This window comes from Oncorhynchus kisutch, linkage group LG13 (genome assembly GCF_002021735.2).
Source record: "Oncorhynchus kisutch isolate 150728-3 linkage group LG13, Okis_V2, whole genome shotgun sequence".
In the NCBI taxonomy this organism is placed as follows: domain Eukaryota; kingdom Metazoa; phylum Chordata; class Actinopteri; order Salmoniformes; family Salmonidae; genus Oncorhynchus; species Oncorhynchus kisutch.
This window is the reverse complement of record NC_034186.2, coordinates 2,165,531-2,190,699: the sequence shown is the minus strand read 5'-3', so window position 1 is coordinate 2,190,699 and position 25,169 is coordinate 2,165,531. Positions and strand designations below refer to the sequence as shown.

The window sequence follows — 25,169 nt, the reverse complement described above, 5'->3', positions numbered from 1 at the left end:
CTTTCATCACATTCCCAGTGGGTCAGAAGTTTACATACACTCAATTAGTATTTGGTAGCATTGCCTTTAAATTGTTTAACTTGGGTCAAACGTTTCGGGTAGCCTTCCACAAGCTTCCCACAATAAGTTGGGTGAATTTTGGCCCATTCCTCCTGACAGAACTGGTGTAACTGAGTCAGGTTTGTAGACCTCCTTGCTCACACACGCTTTTTACGTTCTGCCCACACATTTTCTATAGGATTGAGGTCAGGGCTTTGTGGTGGCCACTCCGATACCTTGACTTTGTTTTCCTTAAGCTATTTTGCCACAACTTTGGAAGTATGCTTGGGGTCATGATGCCATCTATTTTGTGAAGTGCACCAGTCCCTCCTGCAGCAAAGCACCCCCACAACATGATGCTGCCACCCCCGTGCTTCACGGTTGGGATGGTGTTCTTCAGCTTGCAAGCCTCCCCCTTTTTCCTCCAAATATAACGATGGTCATTATGGCCAAGCAGTTCTAAGCAGTTCTATTTTAGTTTCATCAGACCAGACGACATTTCTCCAAAAAAGTACGATCTGTGTCCCCATGTGCAGTTGCAAACCGTAGTCTGGCTTTTTTATGGCAGTTTTGGAGCAGTGGCTTCTTCCTTGCTGAGCGGCCTTTCAGGTTATGTCGATATAGAACTCGTTTTACTGTGGATATAGATACTTTTGTACCTGTTTCCTCCAGCATCTTCACAAGGTTCTTTGCTGTTGTTCTGGGATTGATTTGCACTTTTTGCACCAAAGTCCGTTCATCTCTAGGAGACAGAACGCGTCTCCTTCCTGAGCGTTATGGCGGCTGTGTGGTCCCATGGTGTTTATACTTGCGTACTATTGTTTGTACAGATGAACGTGGTGCCTTCAGGCGTTTGGAAATTGCTCCCAAGGATGAACCAGACTTGGTGGTCTACAATTTTTTTTCTGAGGTCTTGGTTGATTTCCCCATGATGTCAAGCAAAGAGGCACTGAGTTTGAAGGCAGGCCTTGAAATACATCCACAGGTACACCTCCAATTGACTCAAATGATGTCAATTGGCCTATCAGAAGCTTCTAAAGCCATGACATCATTTTCTGGAATTTTCCAAGCTGTTTAAAGGCACAGTCAACTTAGTGTATGTAAACTTCTGACCCACTGGAATTGTGATACAATGAATTATAAGTGAAATAATCTGTCTGTAAATAATTGTTGGAAAAATGACTTGTGTCATGCACAAAGAAGCACACTCCCAATTTGTGGAGTGGTTGAAAAACGAGTTTTAATGACTCCAACCTAAGTGTATGTAAACTAGTTTTAATGACTCCAACCTAAGTGGATGTAAACTAGTTTTAATGACTCCAACCTAAGTGGATGTAAACGAGTTTTAATGACTCCAACCTAAGTGTATGTAAACTAGTTTTAATGACTCCAACCTAAGTGGATGTAAACTAGTTTTAATGACTCCAACCTAAGTGGATGTAAACTAGTTTTAATGACTCCAACCTAAGTGGATGTAAACTAGTTTTAATGACTCCAACCTAAGTGGATGTAAACTAGTTTTAATGACTCCAACCTAAGTGGATGTAAACTAGTTTTAATGACTCCAACCTAAGTGGATGTAAACTAGTTTTAATGACTCCAACCTAAGTGGATGTAAACTAGTTTTAATGACTCCAACCTAAGTGGATGTAAACTAGTTTTAATGACTCCAACCTAAGTGGATGTAAACTAGTTTTAATGACTCCAACCTAAGTGGATGTAAACTAGTTTTAATGACTCCAACCTAAGTGGATGTAAACTAGTTTTAATGACTCCAACCTAAGTGGATGTAAACTAGTTTTAATGACTCCAACCTAAGTGGATGTAAACTAGTTTTAATGACTCCAACCTAAGTGGATGTAAACTAGTTTTAATGACTCCAACCTAAGTGGATGTAAACTAGTTTTAATGACTCCAACCTAAGTGGATGTAAACTAGTTTTAATGACTCCAACCTAAGTGGATGTAAACTAGTTTTAATGACTCCAACCTAAGTGGATGTAAACTAGTTTTAATGACTCCAACCTAAGTGGATGTAAACTAGTTTTAATGACTCCAACCTAAGTGGATGTAAACTAGTTTTAATGACTCCAACCTAAGTGGATGTAAACTAGTTTTAATGACTCCAACCTAAGTGGATGTAAACTAGTTTTAATGACTCCAACCTAAGTGGATGTAAACTAGTTTTAATGACTCCAACCTAAGTGGATGTAAACTAGTTTTAATGACTCCAACCTAAGTGGATGTAAACTAGTTTTAATGACTCCAACCTAAGTGGATGTAAACTAGTTTAATGACTCCAACCTAAGTGGATGTAAACTAGTTTTAATGACTCCAACCTAAGTGGATGTAAACTAGTTTTAATGACTCCAACCTAAGTGGATGTAAACTAGTTTTAATGACTCCAACCTAAGTGGATGCAAACTAGTTTTAATGACTCCAACCTAAGTGGATGTAAACTAGTTTTAATGACTCCAACCTAAGTGGATGTAAACTAGTTTTAATGACTCCAACCTGAGTGGATGTAAACTAGTTTTAATGACTCCAACCTGAGTGGATGTAAACTAGTTTTAATGACTCCAACCTAAGTGGATGTAAACTAGTTTTAATGACTCCAACCTAAGTGGATGTAAACTAGTTTTAATGACTCCAACCTAAGTGGATGTAAACTAGTTTTAATGACTCCAACCTAAGTGGATGTAAACTAGTTTTAATGACTCCAACCTAAGTGGATGTAAACTAGTTTAATGACTCCAACCTAAGTGGATGTAAACTAGTTTTAATGACTCCAACCTAAGTGGATGTAAACTAGTTTTAATGACTCCAACCTAAGTGGATGTAAACTAGTTTTAATGACTCCAACCTAAGTGGATGTAAACTAGTTTTAATGACTCCAACCTAAGTGGATGTAAACTAGTTTTAATGACTCCAACCTAAGTGGATGTAAACTAGTTTTAATGACTCCAACCTAAGTGGATGTAAACTAGTTTTAATGACTCCAACCTAAGTGGATGTAAACTAGTTTTAATGACTCCAACCTAAGTGGATGTAAACTAGTTTTAATGACTCCAACCTAAGTGGATGTAAACTAGTTTTAATGACTCCAACCTAAGTGGATGTAAACTAGTTTTAATGACTCCAACCTAAGTGGATGTAAACTAGTTTTAATGACTCCAACCTAAGTGGATTGGATGTAAACTAGTTTTAATGACTCCAACCTAAGTGGATGTAAACTAGTTTTAATGACTCCAACCTAAGTGGATGTAAACTAGTTTTAATGACTCCAACCTAAGTGGATGTAAACTAGTTTTAATGACTCCAACCTAAGTGGATGTAAACTAGTTTTAATGACTCCAACCTAAGTGGATGTAAACTAGTTTTAATGACTCCAACCTAAGTGGATGTAAACTAGTTTTAATGACTCCAACCTAAGTGTATGTAAACTAGTTTTAATGACTCCAACCTAAGTGGATGTAAACTAGTTTTAATGACTCCAACCTAAGTGGATGTAAACTAGTTTTAATGACTCCAACCTAAGTGGATGTAAACTAGTTTTAATGACTCCAACCTAAGTGGATGTAAACTAGTTTTAATGACTCCAACCTAAGTGGATGTAAACTTCCCACTTCAATTGTACGTATAAAAAATATAAAAAAATTAAATATGACATTTTGTCGCATCATATATCTTTAAAAAAAATCTCAAATCCAAAATGCTGGAGTATAGAGCCAAATGAATAGTGTTAGCTTCACCGTCCAAATAGATACATAGTATGACCCAATTTATGCCCTCTGCACCTGGCTGTACTTTCTCTATCATCCATACTGACCCAGTGTGTTGTCTATCATCCATACTGACCTAGTGTGTTGTCTATCATCCATACTGACCCAGTGTGTTGTCTATCATCCATACTGACCTAGTGTGTTGTCTATCTACAGATCTATCATCCATACTGACCCAGTGTGTTGTCTATCTACAGATCTATCATCCATACTGACCCAGTGTGTTGTCTATCTACAGATCTATCATCCATACTGACCCAGTGTGTTGTCTATCTACAGATCTATCATCCATACTGACCCAGTGTGTTGTCTATCTACAGATCTATCATCCATACTGACCCAGTGTGTTGTCAATCTACAGGTCTATCATCCATACTGACCCAGTGTGTTGTCTATCATCCATACTGACCTAGTGTGTTGTCTATCATCCATACTGACCCAGTGTGTTGTCTATCATCCATACTGACCCAGTGTGTTGTCTATCATCCATACTGACCCAGTGTGTTGTCTATCATCCATACTGACCCAGTGTGTTGTCTATCATCCATACTGACACAGTGTGTTGTCTATCATCCATACTGACCCAGTGTGTTGTCTATCTACAGATCTATCATCCATACTGACCCAGTGTGTTGTCTATCTACAGATCTATCATCCATACTGACCCAGTGTGTTGTCTATCTACAGATCTATCATCCATACTGACCCAGTGTGTTGTCTATCTACAGATCTATCATCCATACTGACCCAGTGTGTTGTCTATCTACAGATCTATCATCCATACTGACCCAGTGTGTTGTCTATCTACAGGTCTATCCCACACCCCACGCTCTGAGAAGTTTGAGATCTCTTACAACGTCAACGATGTGGAGACGTATCTGAAATACACCAAGAGCATCAAGGACTTCCTGGAGATGTACGATGAGGAGAGGCAGACCGACCAGAACAAGTACGAAGACTGTGGAGGCAAGTACAGACTAGTAGAAACTAGTAGACACTAGTAGACACTGGTACAGCCTAGTAGACACTAGTAGACACTAGTACAGACTAGTAGAAACTAGTAGACACTAGTAGACACTGGTACAGCCTAGTAGACACTAGTAGACACTAGTACAGACTAGTAGAAACTAGTAGACACTAGTACAGACTAGTAGAAACTAGTACAGACTAGTAGACACTAGTAGACACTAGTACAGACTAGTAGAAACTAGTAGACACTAGTACAGACTAGTAGGCTCTGGTACAGACTAGTAGAAACTAGTACAGACTAGTAGAAACTAGTAGACACTAGTAGACACTGGTACAGATTAGTAGACACTAGTACAAACTAGTACAGACTAGTAGACACTAGTACAGACAAGTAGAAACTAGTACAGACTAGTAGACACTAGTATACACTGGTACAGACTAGTAGAAACTAGTACAGACTAGTAGAAACTAGTAGACACTAGTACAGACTAGTAGAAACTAGTACAGACTAGTAGACACTAGTAGACACTGGTACAGACTAGTAGAAACTAGTACAGACTAGTAGAAACTAGTAGACACTAGTACAGACTAGTAGACACTAGTAGACACTGGTACAGACTAGTAGACACTAGTACAGACTAGTAGACACCAGTACAGACTAGTAGCCCTGTTAGGGTTTAGTTATGCTGTGTCTGGGGTATTAATGTACCCTGTTAGGGTTTAGTTATGCTGTGTCTGGTGTATTAATGTACCCTGTTAGGGTTTAGTTATGCTGTGTCTGGTGTATTAATGTACCCTGTTAGGGTTTAGTTATGCTGTGTCTGGGGTATTAATGTACCATGTTAGGGTTTAGTTATGCTGTGTCTGGGGTATTAATGTACCCTGTTAGGGTTTAGTTATGCTGTGTCTGGTGTATTAATGTACCCTGTTAGGGTTTAGTTATGCTGTGTCTGGGTGTATTAATGTACCCTGTTAGGGTGTAGTTATGCTGTGTCTGGGGGTATTAATGTACCATGTTAGGGTTTAGTTATGCTGTGTCTGGTGTATTAATGTACCCTGTTAGGGTTTAGTTATGCTGTGTCTGGTGTATTAATGTACCCTGTTAGGGTTTAGTTATGCTGTGTCTGGTGTATTAATGTACCCTGTTAGGGTTTAGTTATGCTGTGTCTGGGTGTATTAATGTACCCTGTTAGGGTGTAGTTATGCTGTGTCTGGGGGTATTAATGTACCCTGTTAGGGTTTAGTTATTCTGTGTCTGGGGGTATTGATGTACCCTGTTAGGGTTTAGTTATGATGTGTCTGGTGTATTAATGTACCCTGTTAGGGTTTAGTTATGCTGTGTCTGGGGTATTAATGTATTAATGTACCCTGTTAGGGTTTAGTTATGCCGTGTCTGGAGGTATTAATGTACCCTGTTAGGGTTTAGTTATGCTGTGTTGGGTGTATTAATGTATTAATGTACCCTGTTAGGGTTTAGTTATGCTGTGTCTGGTGTATTAATGTACCCTGTTAGGGTTTAGTTATGCAGTGTCTGGTGTATTAATGTACCCTGTTAGGGTTTAGTTATGCTGTGTCTGGTGTATTAATGTACCCTGTTAGGGTTTAGTTATGCTGTGTCTGGTGTATTAATGTACCCTGTTAGGGTTTAGTTATGCTGTGTCTGGGGTATTAATGTACCCTGTTAGGGTTTAGTTACTGGTCTATATTGTCTGCTCAGGTGACTGATCTAATTGGTCTCTCTGTGCCTGTAGCATTACCTGAATCGTACAGGGACCGTGGTGAGCTGGAGAGTGACCTTGGAGCGAGGAAGGCCTGCAGGTTCAAGCGGACCTGGCTGGGACCCTGTGCTGGTCTGGATGGTCACGACGAAAACTTTGGCTTCAAGGATGGGAAACCCTGTCTGATCGCCAAGCTCAACAGGATCATCAACTTCCGACCAAGGGTATGTCCACCTGCCCCACGCTAATCTAGTTTATGCCATTGATTAGCTAACTCTCAGAAAATGTATTTATTTATTTTAGGTTTCTTAATATGATAATGCTGATGGTCTGTCTGTGATAGGTTAATATGATAATGCTGATGGGTCTGTCCGTGATAGGTTAATATGATAATGCTGCTTGGTCTGTCTGTGATAGGTTAATATGATAATGCTGATTGGTCCGTCTGTGATAGGTTAATATGATAATGCTGATTGGTCTGTCTGTGATAGGTTAATGTGATAATGCTTATTTGTCTGTCTGTGATAGGTTAATATGATAATGCTGATGGGTCTGTCTGTGATAGGTTACTTTGATAATGCTGTTGGTCTGTCTGTGATAGGTTAATATGATAATGCTGATTGGTCTGGGTTTTGTTTCAGCCTCCAACCAACAGTGCTTCCGTCCCTGAAGCCGGCCAGAGCAGAGTCCAGACCAACGTTATCCCCATCCACTGTCAGAACAAGGTACGCCACACATGGCACTGTGAAGCACATCATGAACATATACAGTATACTGCATCCAAAATTGTACCCTATTCCCTATATAGTACACTACTTTTGACCAGGGTCAATAGGGCTCTGGTGAAAAGTAGTGCACTCTATAGGGTGCCATTTCTGATGCAACCACACCATGAAGCTTTAGTTATCTGGATAAATGCTATGCTAGGTATCTGTATGTGGTTTTTACCTTCGGGAAAGTCCACTAACTGGGATGCCATCCTGTCATTCTCCACAGAGAGAGGAGGATGCTAGCAAGATTGGTGAGATCAAGTACTATGGAATGGGCATGGGGTTCCCCCTCCAGTACTACCCCTACTATGGCAAGCTGCTGCACCCCAATTACCTACAGCCTCTGGTGGCCATCCAGTTTACCAACCTCACCTTCAACGAGGAGCTGCGTCTTGAGTGCAAAGTGTATGGAGCGAACATTGACTACAGCGAGAAAGATCGCTACCAAGGACGCTTTGACGTTAAGTTCACCATCACCGATTCATGACCTCAGCTATGAAAATAAGCACTTTTTCTCTGCCCCTATTTCAAAACAAGTTGATTTAAGTTGATTTAAATAAAGAAAAATAATTCAATTAAATCATGACTTGTCTTGGAACAAACTTTCATAATGTACGGGACCTACAGTTAATCTGTGTGCTTTACACCTGTCTTTTCATAATGTACGGGACCTACAGTTAATCTGTGTGCTTTACACCTGTCTTTTCATAATATACGGGACCTACAGTTAATCTGTGTGCTTTACACCTGTCTTTTCATAATATACGGGACCTACAGTTAATCTGTGTGCTTTACACCTGTCTTTTCATAATGTCTAGGGTTAGGATGTACATTACACCTGTCTTTTCATAATGTCTAGGGTTAGGATGTACATTACACCTGTCTTTTCATAATGTCTAGGGTTAGAATGTACATTACACCTGTCTTTTCATAATGTCTAGGGTTAGAATGTACATTACACCTGTCTTTTCATAATGTCTAGGGTTAGAATGTACATTACACCTGTCTTTTCATAATGTCTAGGGTTAGAATGTACATCACACCTGTCTTTTCTGCATAATGTCTAGGGTTAGAATGTACTTTACAGGAAGAGTAACAATAGCAACATATTTATTCTACTGTAAATGAGAAGTCCTTGAGCCATGGGACATTCATATTTTACTGTAAATAGCAATTCTACTACTGTTATGTAGCGAGCAGTGTTTCTGTCTGTCCCCCTAAGTATTCTGCCTAATGTCCTTCCTATATATGGTTGGAGTCTCCAGTACAGTAGTGGCATACAGTGGTCCTTTCCAAGCCATGTTGTAATTTCTCTAGTCTATTGTCAGTAGGCTTTAGTGGTCCAAGGTGTGTGTGTGTCTTTAAGTGTTTGTGTTTATGTGTTAAATGTGTTCGTTTTTTAAAAATGTGAGTGTGTGAATGTGTGCTAATGTACTCTTACTAAATGAAATGACTGGCATGGTACGCTCTAATCTCTCTCTAGGTCTGAGTGGTCTCTCTCTAGGTCTGAGTGGTCTCTCTCTAGGTCTGAGTGATCTCTCTCTAGGTCTGAGTGATCTCTCTCTAGGTCTGAGTGATCTCTCTCTAGGTCTGAGTGTGACTGATCTCTCTCTAGGTCTGAGTGTGACTGATCTCTCTCTAGGTCTGAGTATGAGTGATCTCTCTCTAGGTCTGAGTGTGACTGATCTCTCTCTAGGTCTGAGTGTGACTGATCTCTCTCTAGGTCTGAGTGTGAGTGATCTCTCTCTAGGTCTGAGTGTGACTGATCTCTCTCTAGGTCTGAGTGTGACTGATCTCTCTCTAGGTCTGAGTGTGAGTGATCTCTCTCTAGGTCTGACTGATCTCTCTAGGTCTGAGTGTGACTGATCTCTCTCTAGGTCTGAGTGTGACTGATCTCTCTTTAGGTCTGAGTGTGACTGATCTCTCTCTAGGTCTGAGTGTGACTGATCTCTCTCTAGGTCTGAGTGTGACTGATCTCTCTCTAGGTCTGAGTGTGACTGATCTCTCTCTAGGTCTGAGTGTGAGTGATCTCTCTCTAGGTCTGAGTGTGACTGATCTCTCTCTAGGTCTGAGTGTGACTGATCTCTCTAGGTCTGAGTGTGACTGATCTCTCTCTAGGTCTGAGTGTGACTGATCTCTCTCTAGGTCTGAGTATGACTGATCTCTCTCTCTAGGTCTGAGTGTGACTGATCTCTCTCTAGGTCTGAGTGTGACTGATCTCTCTAGGTCTGAGTGTGACTGATCTCTCTCTAGGTCTGAGTATGACTGATCTCTCTCTCTAGGTCTGAGTGTGACTGATCTCTCTCTAGGTCTGAGTGTGACTGATCTCTCTCTAGGTCTGAGTGTGACTGATCTCTCTCTAGATCTGAGTGTGACTGATCTCTCTCTAGGTCTGAGTGTGACTGATCTCCTCCTCCTCTTCTTCTCGTTCCACCTCCTCCTCTTCTTCTCCTTCCACCTCCTCCTCTTCTTCTCTCTGACATTTCTCCTTCCACCTCCTCTTCTTCTCTCTGACACTTCTCCTTCCACCTCCTCCTCTTCTTCTCCTTCCACCTCCTCCTCTTCTTCTCTCTGACACTTCTCCTTCCACCTCCTCCTCTTCTTCTCTCTGACATTTCTCCTTCCACCTCCTCCTCTTCTTCTCCTTCCATCTCCTCCTCCTCTTCTCTCTCTCTGACACTTCTCCTTCCACCTCCTCCTCTTCTTCTCCTTCCACCTCCTCCTCCTCTTCTCTCTCTCTGACACTTCTCCTTCCACCTCCTCCTCTTCTTCTCTCTGTCTGATGCTTCTCCTCCTCCTCTTCTTCTCTCTGTGATGCTTCTCCTCCTCCTCCTCTTCTTCTTCTTTGTCTGATGCTTCTCCTCCTCCTCTTTGTGATGCTTCTCCTCCTCTTCTTCTCTGTCTGATGCTTCTCCTCCTCCTCTTCTTCTTCTTCTCTGTCTGATGCTTCTCCTCCTCCTCTTCTTCTTCTCTCTGTGATGCTTTACCTCCTCCTCCTCTTCTTCTCTCTGTGATGCTTCTCCTCCTCCTCCTCTTCTTCTCTGTCTGATGCTTCTCCTCCTCCTCTTCTTCTTCTCTCTGTGATGCTTTACCTCCTCCTCCTCTTCTTCTCTCTGTGATGCTTCTCCTCCTCTTCTTCTTCTCTGTCTGATGCTTCTCCTCCTCCTCTTCTTCTTCTCTCTGTGATGCTTCTCCTCCTCCTCTTCTTCTCTCTGTGATGCTTCTCCTCCTCCTCTTCTTCTCTCTGTAGTCTCCAACTAGCTGTGTTCTGTGTGTCCATCAGCAGGCAGGGAAGACTATCTTCCTTCCTCCTTCATGGAAACACTGACAGCAACTCAGTGCTTTTAAAACCAACCTTTTTTTGTTGTTGCTGGAGACATCACATGACGCGGTGTAACTTTCTAATGAATGTTTTAACCATTTTCATGCTGGAAGAATTATATATTTATGCAGTTGTACATTTATTTTTATTTTTTTTGCAGGAAAGGTTTAAATGTATGAATCCGATACCAAAGTCACTGGTCCAAAAGTTAGAATATCAGAAGCAATGCAACCCTGTGTAATAGGAGGTTTTGTTGGTGTAAAAGTTAGAATATCAGAAGCAATGCAACCCTGTGTAATAGGAGGTTTTGTTGGTGTAAAAGTTAGAATATCAGAAGCAATGCAACCCTGTGTAATAGGAGGTTTTGTTGGTGTAAAAGTTAGAATATCAGAAGCAATGCAACCCTGTGTAATAGGAGGTTTTGTTGGTGTAAAAGTTAGAATATCAGAAGCAATGCAACCCTGTGTAATAGGAGGTTTTGTTGGTGTAAAAGTTAGAATATCAGAAGCAATGCAACCCTGTGTAATAGGAGGTTTTGTTGGTGTAAAAGTTAGAATATCAGAAGCAATGCAACCCTGTGTAATAGGAGGTTTTGTTGGTGTAAAAGTTAGAATATCAGAAGCAATGCAACCCTGTGTAATAGGAGGTTTTGTTGGTGTAAAAGTTAGAATATCAGAAGCAATGCAACCCTGTGTAATAGGAGGTTTTGTCAGTAGTCCATCTGCTCTTGTCATTTAATTGAATCTGGGTATATGACCTTAAAGAAAAATAAATTGAGAAATGTGTCCTGCAGTCAAAATGTATTTTATTTAAATACATACTCATAGAAATGGAATGTGCATATTTGTATTTGTGGTGTAAAAAAAAGAGTTTATCCATCCAAAATCTTGAAGAAATATTGGAGCTGTTGAAAGGGAAAATGAACATAGAATTAACTATTAACAATCAATTAAAAATGCTTCTGAAATTCTAGTTTATATTTAATGTAGCTAACATATTACATTGATAGATAAATAGGAGTTGGACAGGTCTATAACAGAGAGAGTTAGACAGGTCTATAACAGAGAGAGTTAGACAGGTCTATAACAGAGTTAGACAGGTCTATAACAGAGTTAGACAGGTCTATAACATAGAGAGTTAGACAGGTCTATAACAGAGAGAGTTAGACAGGTCTATAACAGAGAGAGTTAGACAGGTCTATAACAGAGAGAGTTAGACAGGTCTATAACAGTTAGACAGGTCTATAACAGTTAGACAGGTCTATAACAGAGGGAGTTAGACAGGTATATAACAGAGGGTGTTAGACAGGTCTATAACAGAGAGAGTTAGACAGGTCTATAACAGAGAGAGTTAGACAGGTCTATAACAGAGAGAGTTAGACAGGTCTATAACAGAGAGAGTTAGACAGGTCTATAACAGAGTTAGACAGGTCTATAACAGAGGGAGTTAGACAGGTCTATAACAGAGAGAGTTAGACAGGTCTATAACAGAGAGAGTTAGACAGGTCTATAACAGAGAGAGTTAGACAGGTCTATAACAGAGTTAGACAGGTCTATAACAGAGAGAGTTAGACAGGTCTATAACAGAGAGAGTTAGACAGGTCTATAACAGTTAGACAGGTCTATAACAGAGGGAGTTAGACAGGTATATAACAGAGGGTGTTAGACAGGTCTATAACAGAGAGAGTTAGACAGGTCTATAACAGAGAGAGTTTGACAGGTCTATAACAGAGAGAGTTAGACAGGTCTATAACAGAGAGAGTTAGACAGGTCTATAACAGAGTTAGACAGGTCTATAACAGAGGGAGTTAGACAGGTCTATAACAGAGAGAGTTAGACAGGTCTATAACAGAGAGAGTTAGACAGGTCTATAACAGAGAGAGTTAGACAGGTCTATAACAGAGTTAGACAGGTCTATAACAGAGGGAGTTAGACAGGTCTATAACAGAGAGAGTTAGACAGGTCTATAACAGTTAGACAGGTCTATAACAGTTAGACAGGTCTATAACAGAGGGAGTTAGACAGGTCTATAACAGTTAGACAGGTCTATAACAGAGGGAGTTAGACAGGTCTATAACAGTTAGACAGGTCTATAACAGTTAGACAGGTCTATAACAGAGGGAGTTAGACAGGTCTATAACAGTTAGACAGGTCTATAACAGAGATAGTTAGACAGGTCTATAACAGTTAGACAGGTCTATAACAGTTAGACAGGTCTATAACAGTTAGACAGGTCTATAACAGAGGGAGTTAGACAGGTCTATAACAGAGAGAGTTAGACATGTCTATAACAGTTAGACAGGTCTATAACAGAGGGAGTTAGACAGGTATATAACAGAGGGTGTTAGACAGGTCTATAACAGTTAGACAGGTCTATAACAGAGAGAGTTAGACAGGTCTATAACAGAGATAGTTAGACAGGTCTATAACAGTTAGACAGGACTATAACAGAGAGAGTTAGACAGGTCTATAACAGTTAGACAGGTCTATAACAGAGAGAGTTAGACAGGTCTATAACAGTTAGACAGGACTATAACAGAGAGAGTTAGACAGGTCTATAACAGAGGGTGTTAGACAGGTCTATAACAGAGTTAGACAGGTCTATAACAGAGAGAGTTAGAAGGGTCTATAACAGAGTTAGACAGGTCTATAACAGAGTTATACAGGTCTATAACAGAATAGTTCAAGGTTAGTCGGAGTGGACTGTGGACTGGTTCCAGTCCAGTGTAGTGGTCCTATCCTCTCTGCTCTGTGCTGGGCCACAGTGGTTCATCTGGGCCCTGGAATGTGTTAGGCAGCTCAGCACAGCCAGTCACCAGGCTAATGATTAACAAGGAGCCAGGCCGCTCCACTCACTGCGCCACAGATCAGGAGCTCTGCTCTCTCTCTTGCCACAACAATGCTGTCCAACAGGTCAGACCTCCTCCTTCTCTCCCTCTCTCCCTCCCTCCCCTCCTCCCTCTCTCACTCCCCTCCTTCCCTACCTCCCCTCCTTCCCTCCCTCCTTCCTTCCCTCTCTCCCTCTCCCTCCCTCCTTCCTTCCTTCCCTCCCTCTCCCTCCCTCCCTCCCTCCCTCCCCCCTCTCTCCCTCCTTCCTTCCTTCCCTCTCTCTCTCCCTCCCTCTAACCCCCCTCATCTCTATCTCTCCCCCCCTCCCTCTCTCTCCCTCCCTCCTTCCTTCCCTCTCTCTCCCCTCTCTCCACCTTTCCTTCCTTCCCTCTCTCTCTCCCCCTCCTTCCTTCCCTCTCTCTCTACCTCCCCCCTCTCTCCCTCCTTCCTTCCTTCCTTCCCTCTCTCCCCCCCTCCCTCCCTCCTCCCTCTCTCTCCTCCCTCCCTCCTCCCTCTCTCTCTCCTCTCTCTCTCACTCCCTACCTCCTTCCTTCCCTCTCTCTCCTCTCTCCCTACCTCCTTCCCCCTCCCTCCCTCCCCCCCCCTCCCTCCCTCCCCCCCTCCCTCCTTCCTTCCTTCCTTCCCTCCGTCCCTCCCCCCTCTCTTTCTCTCTCTCTCTCTCTCTCTCTCTCTCTCTCTCTCTCTCTCTCTCTCTCTCTCTCTCTCAGCCCATAGACTGGAGTTATGAGACACTGCTTCCTGTTTCCTGTTTACAACAAGGCAGTAAAGTAAAACATGTATCCTGTGTACAACAAGGCAGTAAAGTAAAACTGCATCCTGTTTACAACAAGGCAGTAAAGTAAAACTGCATCCTGTTTACAACAAGGCAGTAAAGTAAAACATGCATCCTGTTTACAACAAGGCAGTAAAGTAAAACTCCATCCTGTTTACAACAAGGCAGTAAAGTAAAACTGCATCCTGTTTACAACAAGGCAGTAAAGTAAAACATGCATCCTGTGTACAACAAGGCAGTAAAGTAAAACATGCATCCTGTTTACAACAAGGCAGTAAAGTAAAACTGCATCCTGTGTACAACAAGGCAGCAAAGTAAAACTGCATCCTGTGTACAACAAGGCAGTAAAGTAAAACCGCATCCTGTGTACAACAAGGCGGTAAAGTAAAACTGCATCCTGTGTACAACAAGGCAGTAAAGTAAAACTGCTTCCTGTTTACAACAAGGCAGTAAAGTAAAACTGCATCCTGTTTACAACAAGGCAGTAAAGTAAAACTGCATCCTGTGGACATTAAATTAAAACTGCATCCTGTGTACAACAAGGCAGGAAAGTAAAACTGCATCCTGTTTACAACAGGGCAGTAAAGTAAAACTGCATCCTGTCTACAACAAGGCAGTAAAGTAAAACGGCATCCTGTTTACAACAAGGCAGTAAAGTAAAACTTCATCCTGTGTACAACAAGGCAGTAAAGTAAAACTGCATCCTGTTTACAACAAGGCAGTAAAGTAAAACTGCATCCTGTGTACAACAAGGCAGTAAAGTAAAACTGCATCCTGTTTACAACAAGGCAGTAAAGTACAACTGCATCCTGTGTACAACAAGGAAGTAAAGTAAAACTGCATCCTGTTTACAACAAGGCAGTAAAGTAAAACTGCATCCTGTGTACAACAAGGCAGTAAAGTAAAACTTCATCCTGTGTACAACAAGGCAGTAAAGTAAAACTGCATCCTGTGTACAACAAGGCAGGAAAGTAAAACTTCATCCTGTTTACAACAAGGCAGTAAAGTAAAACTGCATCCTGTGTACAACAAGGCAGTAAAGTAAAACATGCATCCTGTGTACAACAAGGCAGTAAAGTAAAACTGCATCCTGTGTACAACAAGGCAGTAAAGTAAAACTGCATCCTGTGTACAACAAGGCAGTAAAGTAAAACCGCATCCTGTGTACAACAAGGCAGTAAAGTAAAACTTCATCCTGTGGACATTAAAGTAAAACTGCATCCTGTGTACAACAAGGCAGTAAAGTAAAACTTCATCCTGTGTACAACAAGGCAGTAAAGTAAAACTGCATCGTGTGGACATTAAAGTAAAACTGCATCCTGTTTACAACAAGGCAGTAAAGTAAAACTGCATCCTGTGGACATTAAAGTAAAACTGCATCCTGTTTACAACAAGGCAGTAAAGTAAAACTGCATCCTGTTTACAACAAGGCAGTAAAGTAAAACCGCATCCTGTGTACAACAAGGCAGTAAAGTAAAACTGCATCCTGTGGACATTAAAGTAAAACTGCATCCTGTGTACAACAAGGCAGTAAAGTAAAACTGCATCCTGTGTACAACAAGGCAGTAAAGTAAAACAGCATCCTGTGGACATTAAAGTAAAACTGCATCCTGTTTACAACAAGGCAGTAAAGTAAAACTGCATCCTGTGGACATTAAAGTAAAACTGCATCCTGTTTACAACAAGGCAGTAAAGTAAAACTGCATCCTGTTTACAACAAGGCAGTAAAGTAAAACGTGGCAAAGAAAAGTGCTTGATATCCTGAATACAAAACGCACAAATCCAACACAACACATCACTGAGTATCACTCTTCATATTTTAAAGCATGGTGGTGGCTGCATCATGTTATGGGTGTGCTTGTCATCGGCAAGGACCAGTTTTTTTTAAAGGATAAAACTAAATGGAATTGAGGAAAGCACAGGTAAAATCCGAGCTAGCCTGCTTTCCAACAGACACCGGGAGACAAATTCACCTTTCAGGAGGACAACAACCTAAAACACAAGGACAAATATAGACTGGAGTTGCTTACCAAGACGACATTGAATGCTTCCGAGTGGCCTAATTACATTTATTTATTATTTATTTAAAATCGGCTTGAAAATGTCTGTCTAGCAATGATCAACAACCAACTTGAAGAATTTTATAAAAGAATAATGTGTAAATATTGTACAATCCAGGTGTGCTTAGAGACCAAAAATACTCACAGCTGTAATTGATGCCAAAGGTGATTTTCTTTCAACTAGGCAAGTCAGTTAAGAACAAATTCTTATTTTCAATGACAGCCTAGAAACAGTGAGATAACTGCCTTGTTCAGGGGGCAGTACGGCCGATTTTCACCTTGTCAGCTCGGGGATTCAATCTTGCAACCTTTGGTTACTAGTCCAATTCTCTAACCACTAGGCTATGTGCCGCCCCCTTGACTGAGGGGTTGGAAGACTTATGTCAATTAGATATTTCTGTATTTAATTTTCAATACATTTGCAGAAATTAAAAAAACATGTTTTCATTTTGTCATTATGTGGTATTGTGTGTACAGTCGTGGCCAAATGTTTTGAGAATGACACAAATATACATTTTCAATGTCTGTTGCCTCAGTTTGTATGATGGCAATTTGCATATACTCCAGAATGTTATGAAGAGTGCTCAGATGAATTACAATTAATTGCAAAGTCCCTATTTGCCATGCAAATGACTGAATCCCCAAAAAAACATTTCCACTGCATTTCAGCCCTGCCACAAAAGGACCAGCTGACATCATGTCAGTGATTCTCTCGTTAACACAGGTGTGAGTGTTGACGAGGACAAGGCTGGAGATCACTCTGTCATGCTGATTGAGTTCGAATAACAGACTAGAAGCTTCAAAATATGGGTGGTGCTTGGAATCATTGTTCTTCCTCTGTCAACCATGGTTACCTGCAAGGTACATGTGCCTTCATCATTGCTTTGCACAAAAAGTGCTTCACAGGCAAGGATATTGCTGCCAGTAAGACTGCACCTAAATCAACCATTTATCGGATCATCAAGAACTTAAAGGAGAGCGGTTCAATTGTTGTGAAGAAGGCTTCAGGGCGCCCAAGAAAGTCCAGCAAGCGCCAGGACCGTCTCCTAAAGTTGATTCAGCTGCGGGATCGGGGCACCACCAGTACAGAGCTTGCTCAGGAATGGCAGCAGGCAGGTGTGAGTGCATCTGCACGCACAGTGAGGTGAAGACTTTTGGAGGATGGCCTGGGGTCAAGAAGGGCAGCAAAGAAGCCACTTCTCTCCAGGAAAAACATCAGGGACAGACTGATATTCTGTAAAAGGTGTAGGGATTGGACTGCTGAGGACTGGGGTAAAGTCATTTTCTCTGATGAATCCCCTTTCCGATTATTTGGGGCATCCGGAAAAAAGCTTGTGCAGAGAAGACAAAGTGAGCGCTACCATCAATCCTGTGTCATGCCAACAGTAAAGCATCCTAAGACCATTCATGTGTGGGGTTGCTTCTTAGCCAAGGGAATGGGCTCACTCACAATTTTGCCTAAGAACACAGCCATGAATAAAGAATGGTACCAACACATCCTCCGAGAGCAACTTCTCCCAACCATCCAGGAACAGTTTGGTGACGAACAATGCCTTTTCCAGCATGATGGAGCACCTTGCCACAAGGCAAAAGTGATAACTAAGTGGCTCGGGGAACAAAACATTGATATTTTGGGTCCATGACCAGGAAACTCCCCAGACTTTAATCCCATTGAGAACTTGTGGTCAATCCTCAAGAGGCGGGTGGACAAACAAAACCACACAAATTCTGACAAACTCCAAGCATTGATTATGCAACAATGAGCTGCCATCAGTCAGGATGTGGCCCAGAACTCTGCATCAACATCATGTAGGTATATAAATAAAAGCCTTTCTGAAATGCTTGTAATTATACTTCAGTATACCATGGTAACATCTGACACTTTGACACTTCTGAAATGCTTGTAATTATACTTCAGTATACCATGGTAACATCTGACACTTTGACACTTCTGAAATGCTTGTAATTATACTTCAGTATACCATGGTAACATCTGACACTTTGACACTTCTGAAATGCTTGTAATTATACTTCAGTATACCATGGTAACATCTGACACTTTGACACTTCTGAAATGCTTGTAATTATACTTCAGTATACCATGGTAACATCTGACACTTTGACACTTCTGAAATGCTTGTAATTATACTTCAGTATACCATGGTAACATCTGACACTTTGACACTTCTGAAATGCTTGTAATTATACTTCAGTATACCATGGTAACATCTGACACTTTGACACTTCTGAAATGCTTGTAATTATACTTCAGTATACCATGGTAACATCTGACACTTTGACACTTCTGAAATGCTTGTAATTATACTTCAGTATACCATGGTAACATCTGACACTTTGACACTTCTGAAATGCTTGTAATTATACTTCAGTATACCATGGTAACATCTGACACTTTGACACTTCTGAAATGCTTGTAATTATACTTCAGTATACCATGGTAACATCTGACACTTTGACACTTCTGAAATGCTTGTAATTATACTTCAGTATACCATGGTAACATCTGACACTTTGACACTTCTGAAATGCTTGTAATTATACTTCAGTATACCATGGTAACATCTGACACTTTGACACTTCTGAAATGCTTGTAATTATACTTCAGTATACCATGGTAACATCTGACACTTTGACACTTCTGAAATGCTTGTAATTATACTTCAGTATACCATGGTAACATCTGACACTTTGACACTTCTGAAATGCTTGTAATTATACTTCAGTATACCATGGTAACATCTGACACTTTGACACTTCTGAAATGCTTGTAATTATACTTCAGTATACCATGGTAACATCTGACACTTTGACACTTCTGAAATGCTTGTAATTATACTTCAGTATACCATGGTAACATCTGACACTTTGACACTTCTGAAATGCTTGTAATTATACTTCAGTATACCATGGTAACATCTGACACTTTGACACTTCTGAAATGCTTGTAATTATACTTCAGTATACCATGGTAACATCTGACACTTTGACACTTCTGAAATGCTTGTAATTATACTTCAGTATACCATGGTAACATCTGACACTTTGACACTTCTGAAATGCTTGTAATTATACTTCAGTATACCATGGTAACATCTGACACTTTGACACTTCTGAAATGCTTGTAATTATACTTCAGTATACCATGGTAACATCTGACACTTTGACACTTCTGAAATGCTTGTAATTATACTTCAGTATACCATGGTAACATCTGACACTTTGACACTTCTGAAATGCTTGTAATTATACTTCAGTATACCATGGTAACATCTGACACTTTGACACTTCTGAAATGCTTGTAATTATACTTCAGTATACCATGGTAACATCTGACACTTTGACACTTCTGAAATGCTTGTAATTATACTTCAGTATACCATGGTAACATCTGACACTTTGACACTTCTGAAATGCTTGTAATTATACTTCAGTATACCATGGTAACATCTGACACTTTGACACTTCTGAAATGCTTGTAATTATACTTCAGTATACCATGGTAACATCTGACACTTTGACACTTCTGAAATGCTTGTAATTATACTTCAGTATACCATGGTAACATCTGACACTTTGACACTTCTGAAATGCTTGTAATTATACTTCAGTATACCATGGTAACATCTGACACTTTGACACTTCTGAAATGCTTGTAATTATACTTCAGTATACCATGGTAACATCTGACACTTTGACACTTCTGAAATGCTTGTAATTATACTTCAGTATACCATGGTAACATCTGACACTTTGACACTTCTGAAATGCTTGTAATTATACTTCAGTATACCATGGTAACATCTGACACTTTGACACTTCTGAAATGCTTGTAATTATACTTCAGTATACCATGGTAACATCTGACACTTTGACACTTCTGAAATGCTTGTAATTATACTTCAGTATACCATGGTAACATCTGACACTTTGACACTTCTGAAATGCTTGTAATTATACTTCAGTATACCATGGTAACATCTGACACTTTGACACTTCTGAAATGCTTGTAATTATACTTCAGTATACCATGGTAACATCTGACACTTTGACACTTCTGAAATGCTTGTAATTATACTTCAGTATACCATGGTAACATCTGACACTTTGACACTTCTGAAATGCTTGTAATTATACTTCAGTATACCATGGTAACATCTGACACTTTGACACTTCTGAAATGCTTGTAATTATACTTCAGTATACCATGGTAACATCTGACACTTTGACACTTCTGAAATGCTTGTAATTATACTTCAGTATACCATGGTAACATCTGACACTTTGACACTTCTGAAATGCTTGTAATTATACTTCAGTATACCATGGTAACATCTGACACTTTGACACTTCTGAAATGCTTGTAATTATACTTCAGTATACCATGGTAACATCTGACACTTTGACACTTCTGAAATGCTTGTAATTATACTTCAGTATACCATGGTAACATCTGACACTTTGACACTTCTGAAATGCTTGTAATTATACTTCAGTATACCATGGTAACATCTGACACTTTGACACTTCTGAAATGCTTGTAATTATACTTCAGTATACCATGGTAACATCTGACACTTTGACACTTCTGAAATGCTTGTAATTATACTTCAGTATACCATGGTAACATCTGACACTTTGACACTTCTGAAATGCTTGTAATTATACTTCAGTATACCATGGTAACATCTGACACTTTGACACTTCTGAAATGCTTGTAATTATACTTCAGTATACCATGGTAACATCTGACACTTTGACACTTCTGAAATGCTTGTAATTATACTTCAGTATACCATGGTAACATCTGACACTTTGACACTTCTGAAATGCTTGTAATTATACTTCAGTATACCATGGTAACATCTGACACTTTGACACTTCTGAAATGCTTGTAATTATACTTCAGTATACCATGGTAACATCTGACACTTTGACACTTCTGAAATGCTTGTAATTATACTTCAGTATACCATGGTAACATCTGACACTTTGACACTTCTGAAATGCTTGTAATTATACTTCAGTATACCATGGTAACATCTGACACTTTGACACTTCTGAAATGCTTGTAATTATACTTCAGTATACCATGGTAACATCTGACACTTTGACACTTCTGAAATGCTTGTAATTATACTTCAGTATACCATGGTAACATCTGACACTTTGACACTTCTGAAATGCTTGTAATTATACTTCAGTATACCATGGTAACATCTGACACTTTGACACTTCTGAAATGCTTGTAATTATACTTCAGTATACCATGGTAACATCTGACACTTTGACACTTCTGAAATGCTTGTAATTATACTTCAGTATACCATGGTAACATCTGACACTTTGACACTTCTGAAATGCTTGTAATTATACTTCAGTATACCATGGTAACATCTGACACTTTGACACTTCTGAAATGCTTGTAATTATACTTCAGTATACCATGGTAACATCTGACACTTTGACACTTCTGAAATGCTTGTAATTATACTTCAGTATACCATGGTAACATCTGACACTTTGACACTTCTGAAATGCTTGTAATTATACTTCAGTATACCATGGTAACATCTGACACTTTGACACTTCTGAAATGCTTGTAATTATACTTCAGTATACCATGGTAACATCTGACACTTTGACACTTCTGAAATGCTTGTAATTATACTTCAGTATACCATGGTAACATCTGACACTTTGACACTTCTGAAATGCTTGTAATTATACTTCAGTATACCATGGTAACATCTGACACTTTGACACTTCTGAAATGCTTGTAATTATACTTCAGTATACCATGGTAACATCTGACACTTTGACACTTCTGAAATGCTTGTAATTATACTTCAGTATACCATGGTAACATCTGACACTTTGACACTTCTGAAATGCTTGTAATTATACTTCAGTATACCATGGTAACATCTGACACTTTGACACTTCTGAAATGCTTGTATTATACTTCAGTATACCATGGTAACATCTGACACTTTGACACTTCTGAAATGCTTGTAATTATACTTCAGTATACCATGGTAACATCTGACACTTTGACACTTCTGAAATGCTTGTAATTATACTTCAGTATACCATGGTAACATCTGACACTTTGACACTTCTGAAATGCTTGTAATTATACTTCAGTATACCATGGTAACATCTGACACTTTGACACTTCTGAAATGCTTGTAATTATACTTCAGTATACCATGGTAACATCTGACACTTTGACACTTCTGAAATGCTTGTAATTATACTTCAGTATACCATGGTAACATCTGACACTTTGACACTTCTGAAATGCTTGTAATTATACTTCAGTATACCATGGTAACATCTGACACTTTGACACTTCTGAAATGCTTGTAATTATACTTCAGTATACCATGGTAACATCTGACACTTTGACACTTCTGAAATGCTTGTAATTATACTTCAGTATACCATGGTAACATCTGACACTTTGACACTTCTGAAATGCTTGTAATTATACTTCAGTATACCATGGTAACATCTGACACTTTGACACTTCTGAAATGCTTGTAATTATACTTCAGTATACCATGGTAACATCTGACACTTTGACACTTCTGAAATGCTTGTAATTATACTTCAGTATACCATGGTAACATCTGACACTTTGACACTTCTGAAATGCTTGTAATTATACTTCAGTATACCATGGTAACATCTGACACTTTGACACTTCTGAAATGCTTGTAATTATACTTCAGTATACCATGGTAACATCTGACACTTTGACACTTCTGAAATGCTTGTAATTATACTTCAGTATACCATGGTAACATCTGACACTTTGACACTTCTGAAATGCTTGTAATTATACTTCAGTATACCATGGTAACATCTGACACTTTGACACTTCTGAAATGCTTGTAATTATACTTCAGTATACCATGGTAACATCTGACACTTTGACACTTCTGAAATGCTTGTAATTATACTTCAGTATACCATGGTAACATCTGACACTTTGACACTTCTGAAATGCTTGTAATTATACTTCAGTATACCATGGTAACATCTGACACTTTGACACTTCTGAAATGCTTGTAATTATACTTCAGTATACCATGGTAACATCTGACACTTTGACACTTCTGAAATGCTTGTAATTATACTTCAGTATACCATGGTAACATCTGACACTTTGACACTTCTGAAATGCTTGTAATTATACTTCAGTATACCATGGTAACATCTGACACTTTGACACTTCTGAAATGCTTGTAATTATACTTCAGTATACCATGGTAACATCTGACACTTTGACACTTCTGAAATGCTTGTAATTATACTTCAGTATACCATGGTAACATCTGACACTTTGACACTTCTGAAATGCTTGTAATTATACTTCAGTATACCATGGTAACATCTGACACTTTGACACTTCTGAAATGCTTGTAATTATACTTCAGTATACCATGGTAACATCTGACACTTTGACACTTCTGAAATGCTTGTAATTATACTTCAGTATACCATGGTAACATCTGACACTTTGACACTTCTGAAATGCTTGTAATTATACTTCAGTATACCATGGTAACATCTGACACTTTGACACTTCTGAAATGCTTGTAATTATACTTCAGTATACCATGGTAACATCTGACACTTTGACACTTCTGAAATGCTTGTAATTATACTTCAGTATACCATGGTAACATCTGACACTTTGACACTTCTGAAATGCTTGTAATTATACTTCAGTATACCATGGTAACATCTGACACTTTGACACTTCTGAAATGCTTGTAATTATACTTCAGTATACCATGGTAACATCTGACACTTTGACACTTCTGAAATGCTTGTAATTATACTTCAGTATACCATGGTAACATCTGACACTTTGACACTTCTGAAATGCTTGTAATTATACTTCAGTATACCATGGTAACATCTGACACTTTGACACTTCTGAAATGCTTGTAATTATACTTCAGTATACCATGGTAACATCTGACACTTTGACACTTCTGAAATGCTTGTAATTATACTTCAGTATACCATGGTAACATCTGACACTTTGACACTTCTGAAATGCTTGTAATTATACTTCAGTATACCATGGTAACATCTGACACTTTGACACTTCTGAAATGCTTGTAATTATACTTCAGTATACCATGGTAACATCTGACACTTTGACACTTCTGAAATGCTTGTAATTATACTTCAGTATACCATGGTAACATCTGACACTTTGACACTTCTGAAATGCTTGTAATTATACTTCAGTATACCATGGTAACATCTGACACTTTGACACTTCTGAAATGCTTGTAATTATACTTCAGTATACCATGGTAACATCTGACACTTTGACACTTCTGAAATGCTTGTAATTATACTTCAGTATACCATGGTAACATCTGACACTTTGACACTTCTGAAATGCTTGTAATTATACTTCAGTATACCATGGTAACATCTGACACTTTGACACTTCTGAAATGCTTGTAATTATACTTCAGTATACCATGGTAACATCTGACACTTTGACACTTCTGAAATGCTTGTAATTATACTTCAGTATACCATGGTAACATCTGACACTTTGACACTTCTGAAATGCTTGTAATTATACTTCAGTATACCATGGTAACATCTGACACTTTGACACTTCTGAAATGCTTGTAATTATACTTCAGTATACCATGGTAACATCTGACACTTTGACACTTCTGAAATGCTTGTAATTATACTTCAGTATACCATGGTAACATCTGACACTTTGACACTTCTGAAATGCTTGTAATTATACTTCAGTATACCATGGTAACATCTGACACTTTGACACTTCTGAAATGCTTGTAATTATACTTCAGTATACCATGG

General features: G+C 39.3%; 1 protein-coding gene and 1 long non-coding RNA gene across 2 annotated transcripts in view; both read left to right on the top strand.

The window, feature by feature from the left end:
* LOC109880054 (sodium/potassium-transporting ATPase subunit beta-233) overlaps positions 1-8,677 on the top strand; it is a 22,582-nt gene extending 13,905 nt beyond the window's left edge. Inside the window, exons 3-6 of the mRNA XM_031838159.1 lie at positions 4,631-4,786; positions 6,541-6,731; positions 7,149-7,232; positions 7,504-8,677. Of these exons, the coding sequence (XP_031694019.1) occupies positions 4,631-4,786; positions 6,541-6,731; positions 7,149-7,232; positions 7,504-7,764 (692 nt within the window). The 3' untranslated portion in view covers positions 7,765-8,677. The remainder of the gene's footprint in view (positions 1-4,630; positions 4,787-6,540; positions 6,732-7,148; positions 7,233-7,503) is intronic.
* A 1,753-nt stretch (positions 8,678-10,430) lies between these two features.
* Positions 10,431-11,391, top strand: LOC116376731 (uncharacterized). The gene is made up of 2 exons (XR_004212142.1): positions 10,431-11,245; positions 11,303-11,391. It is a non-coding gene; the product is annotated as an uncharacterized LOC116376731 (long non-coding RNA).
* Positions 11,392-25,169: the final 13,778 nt, after the last annotated feature.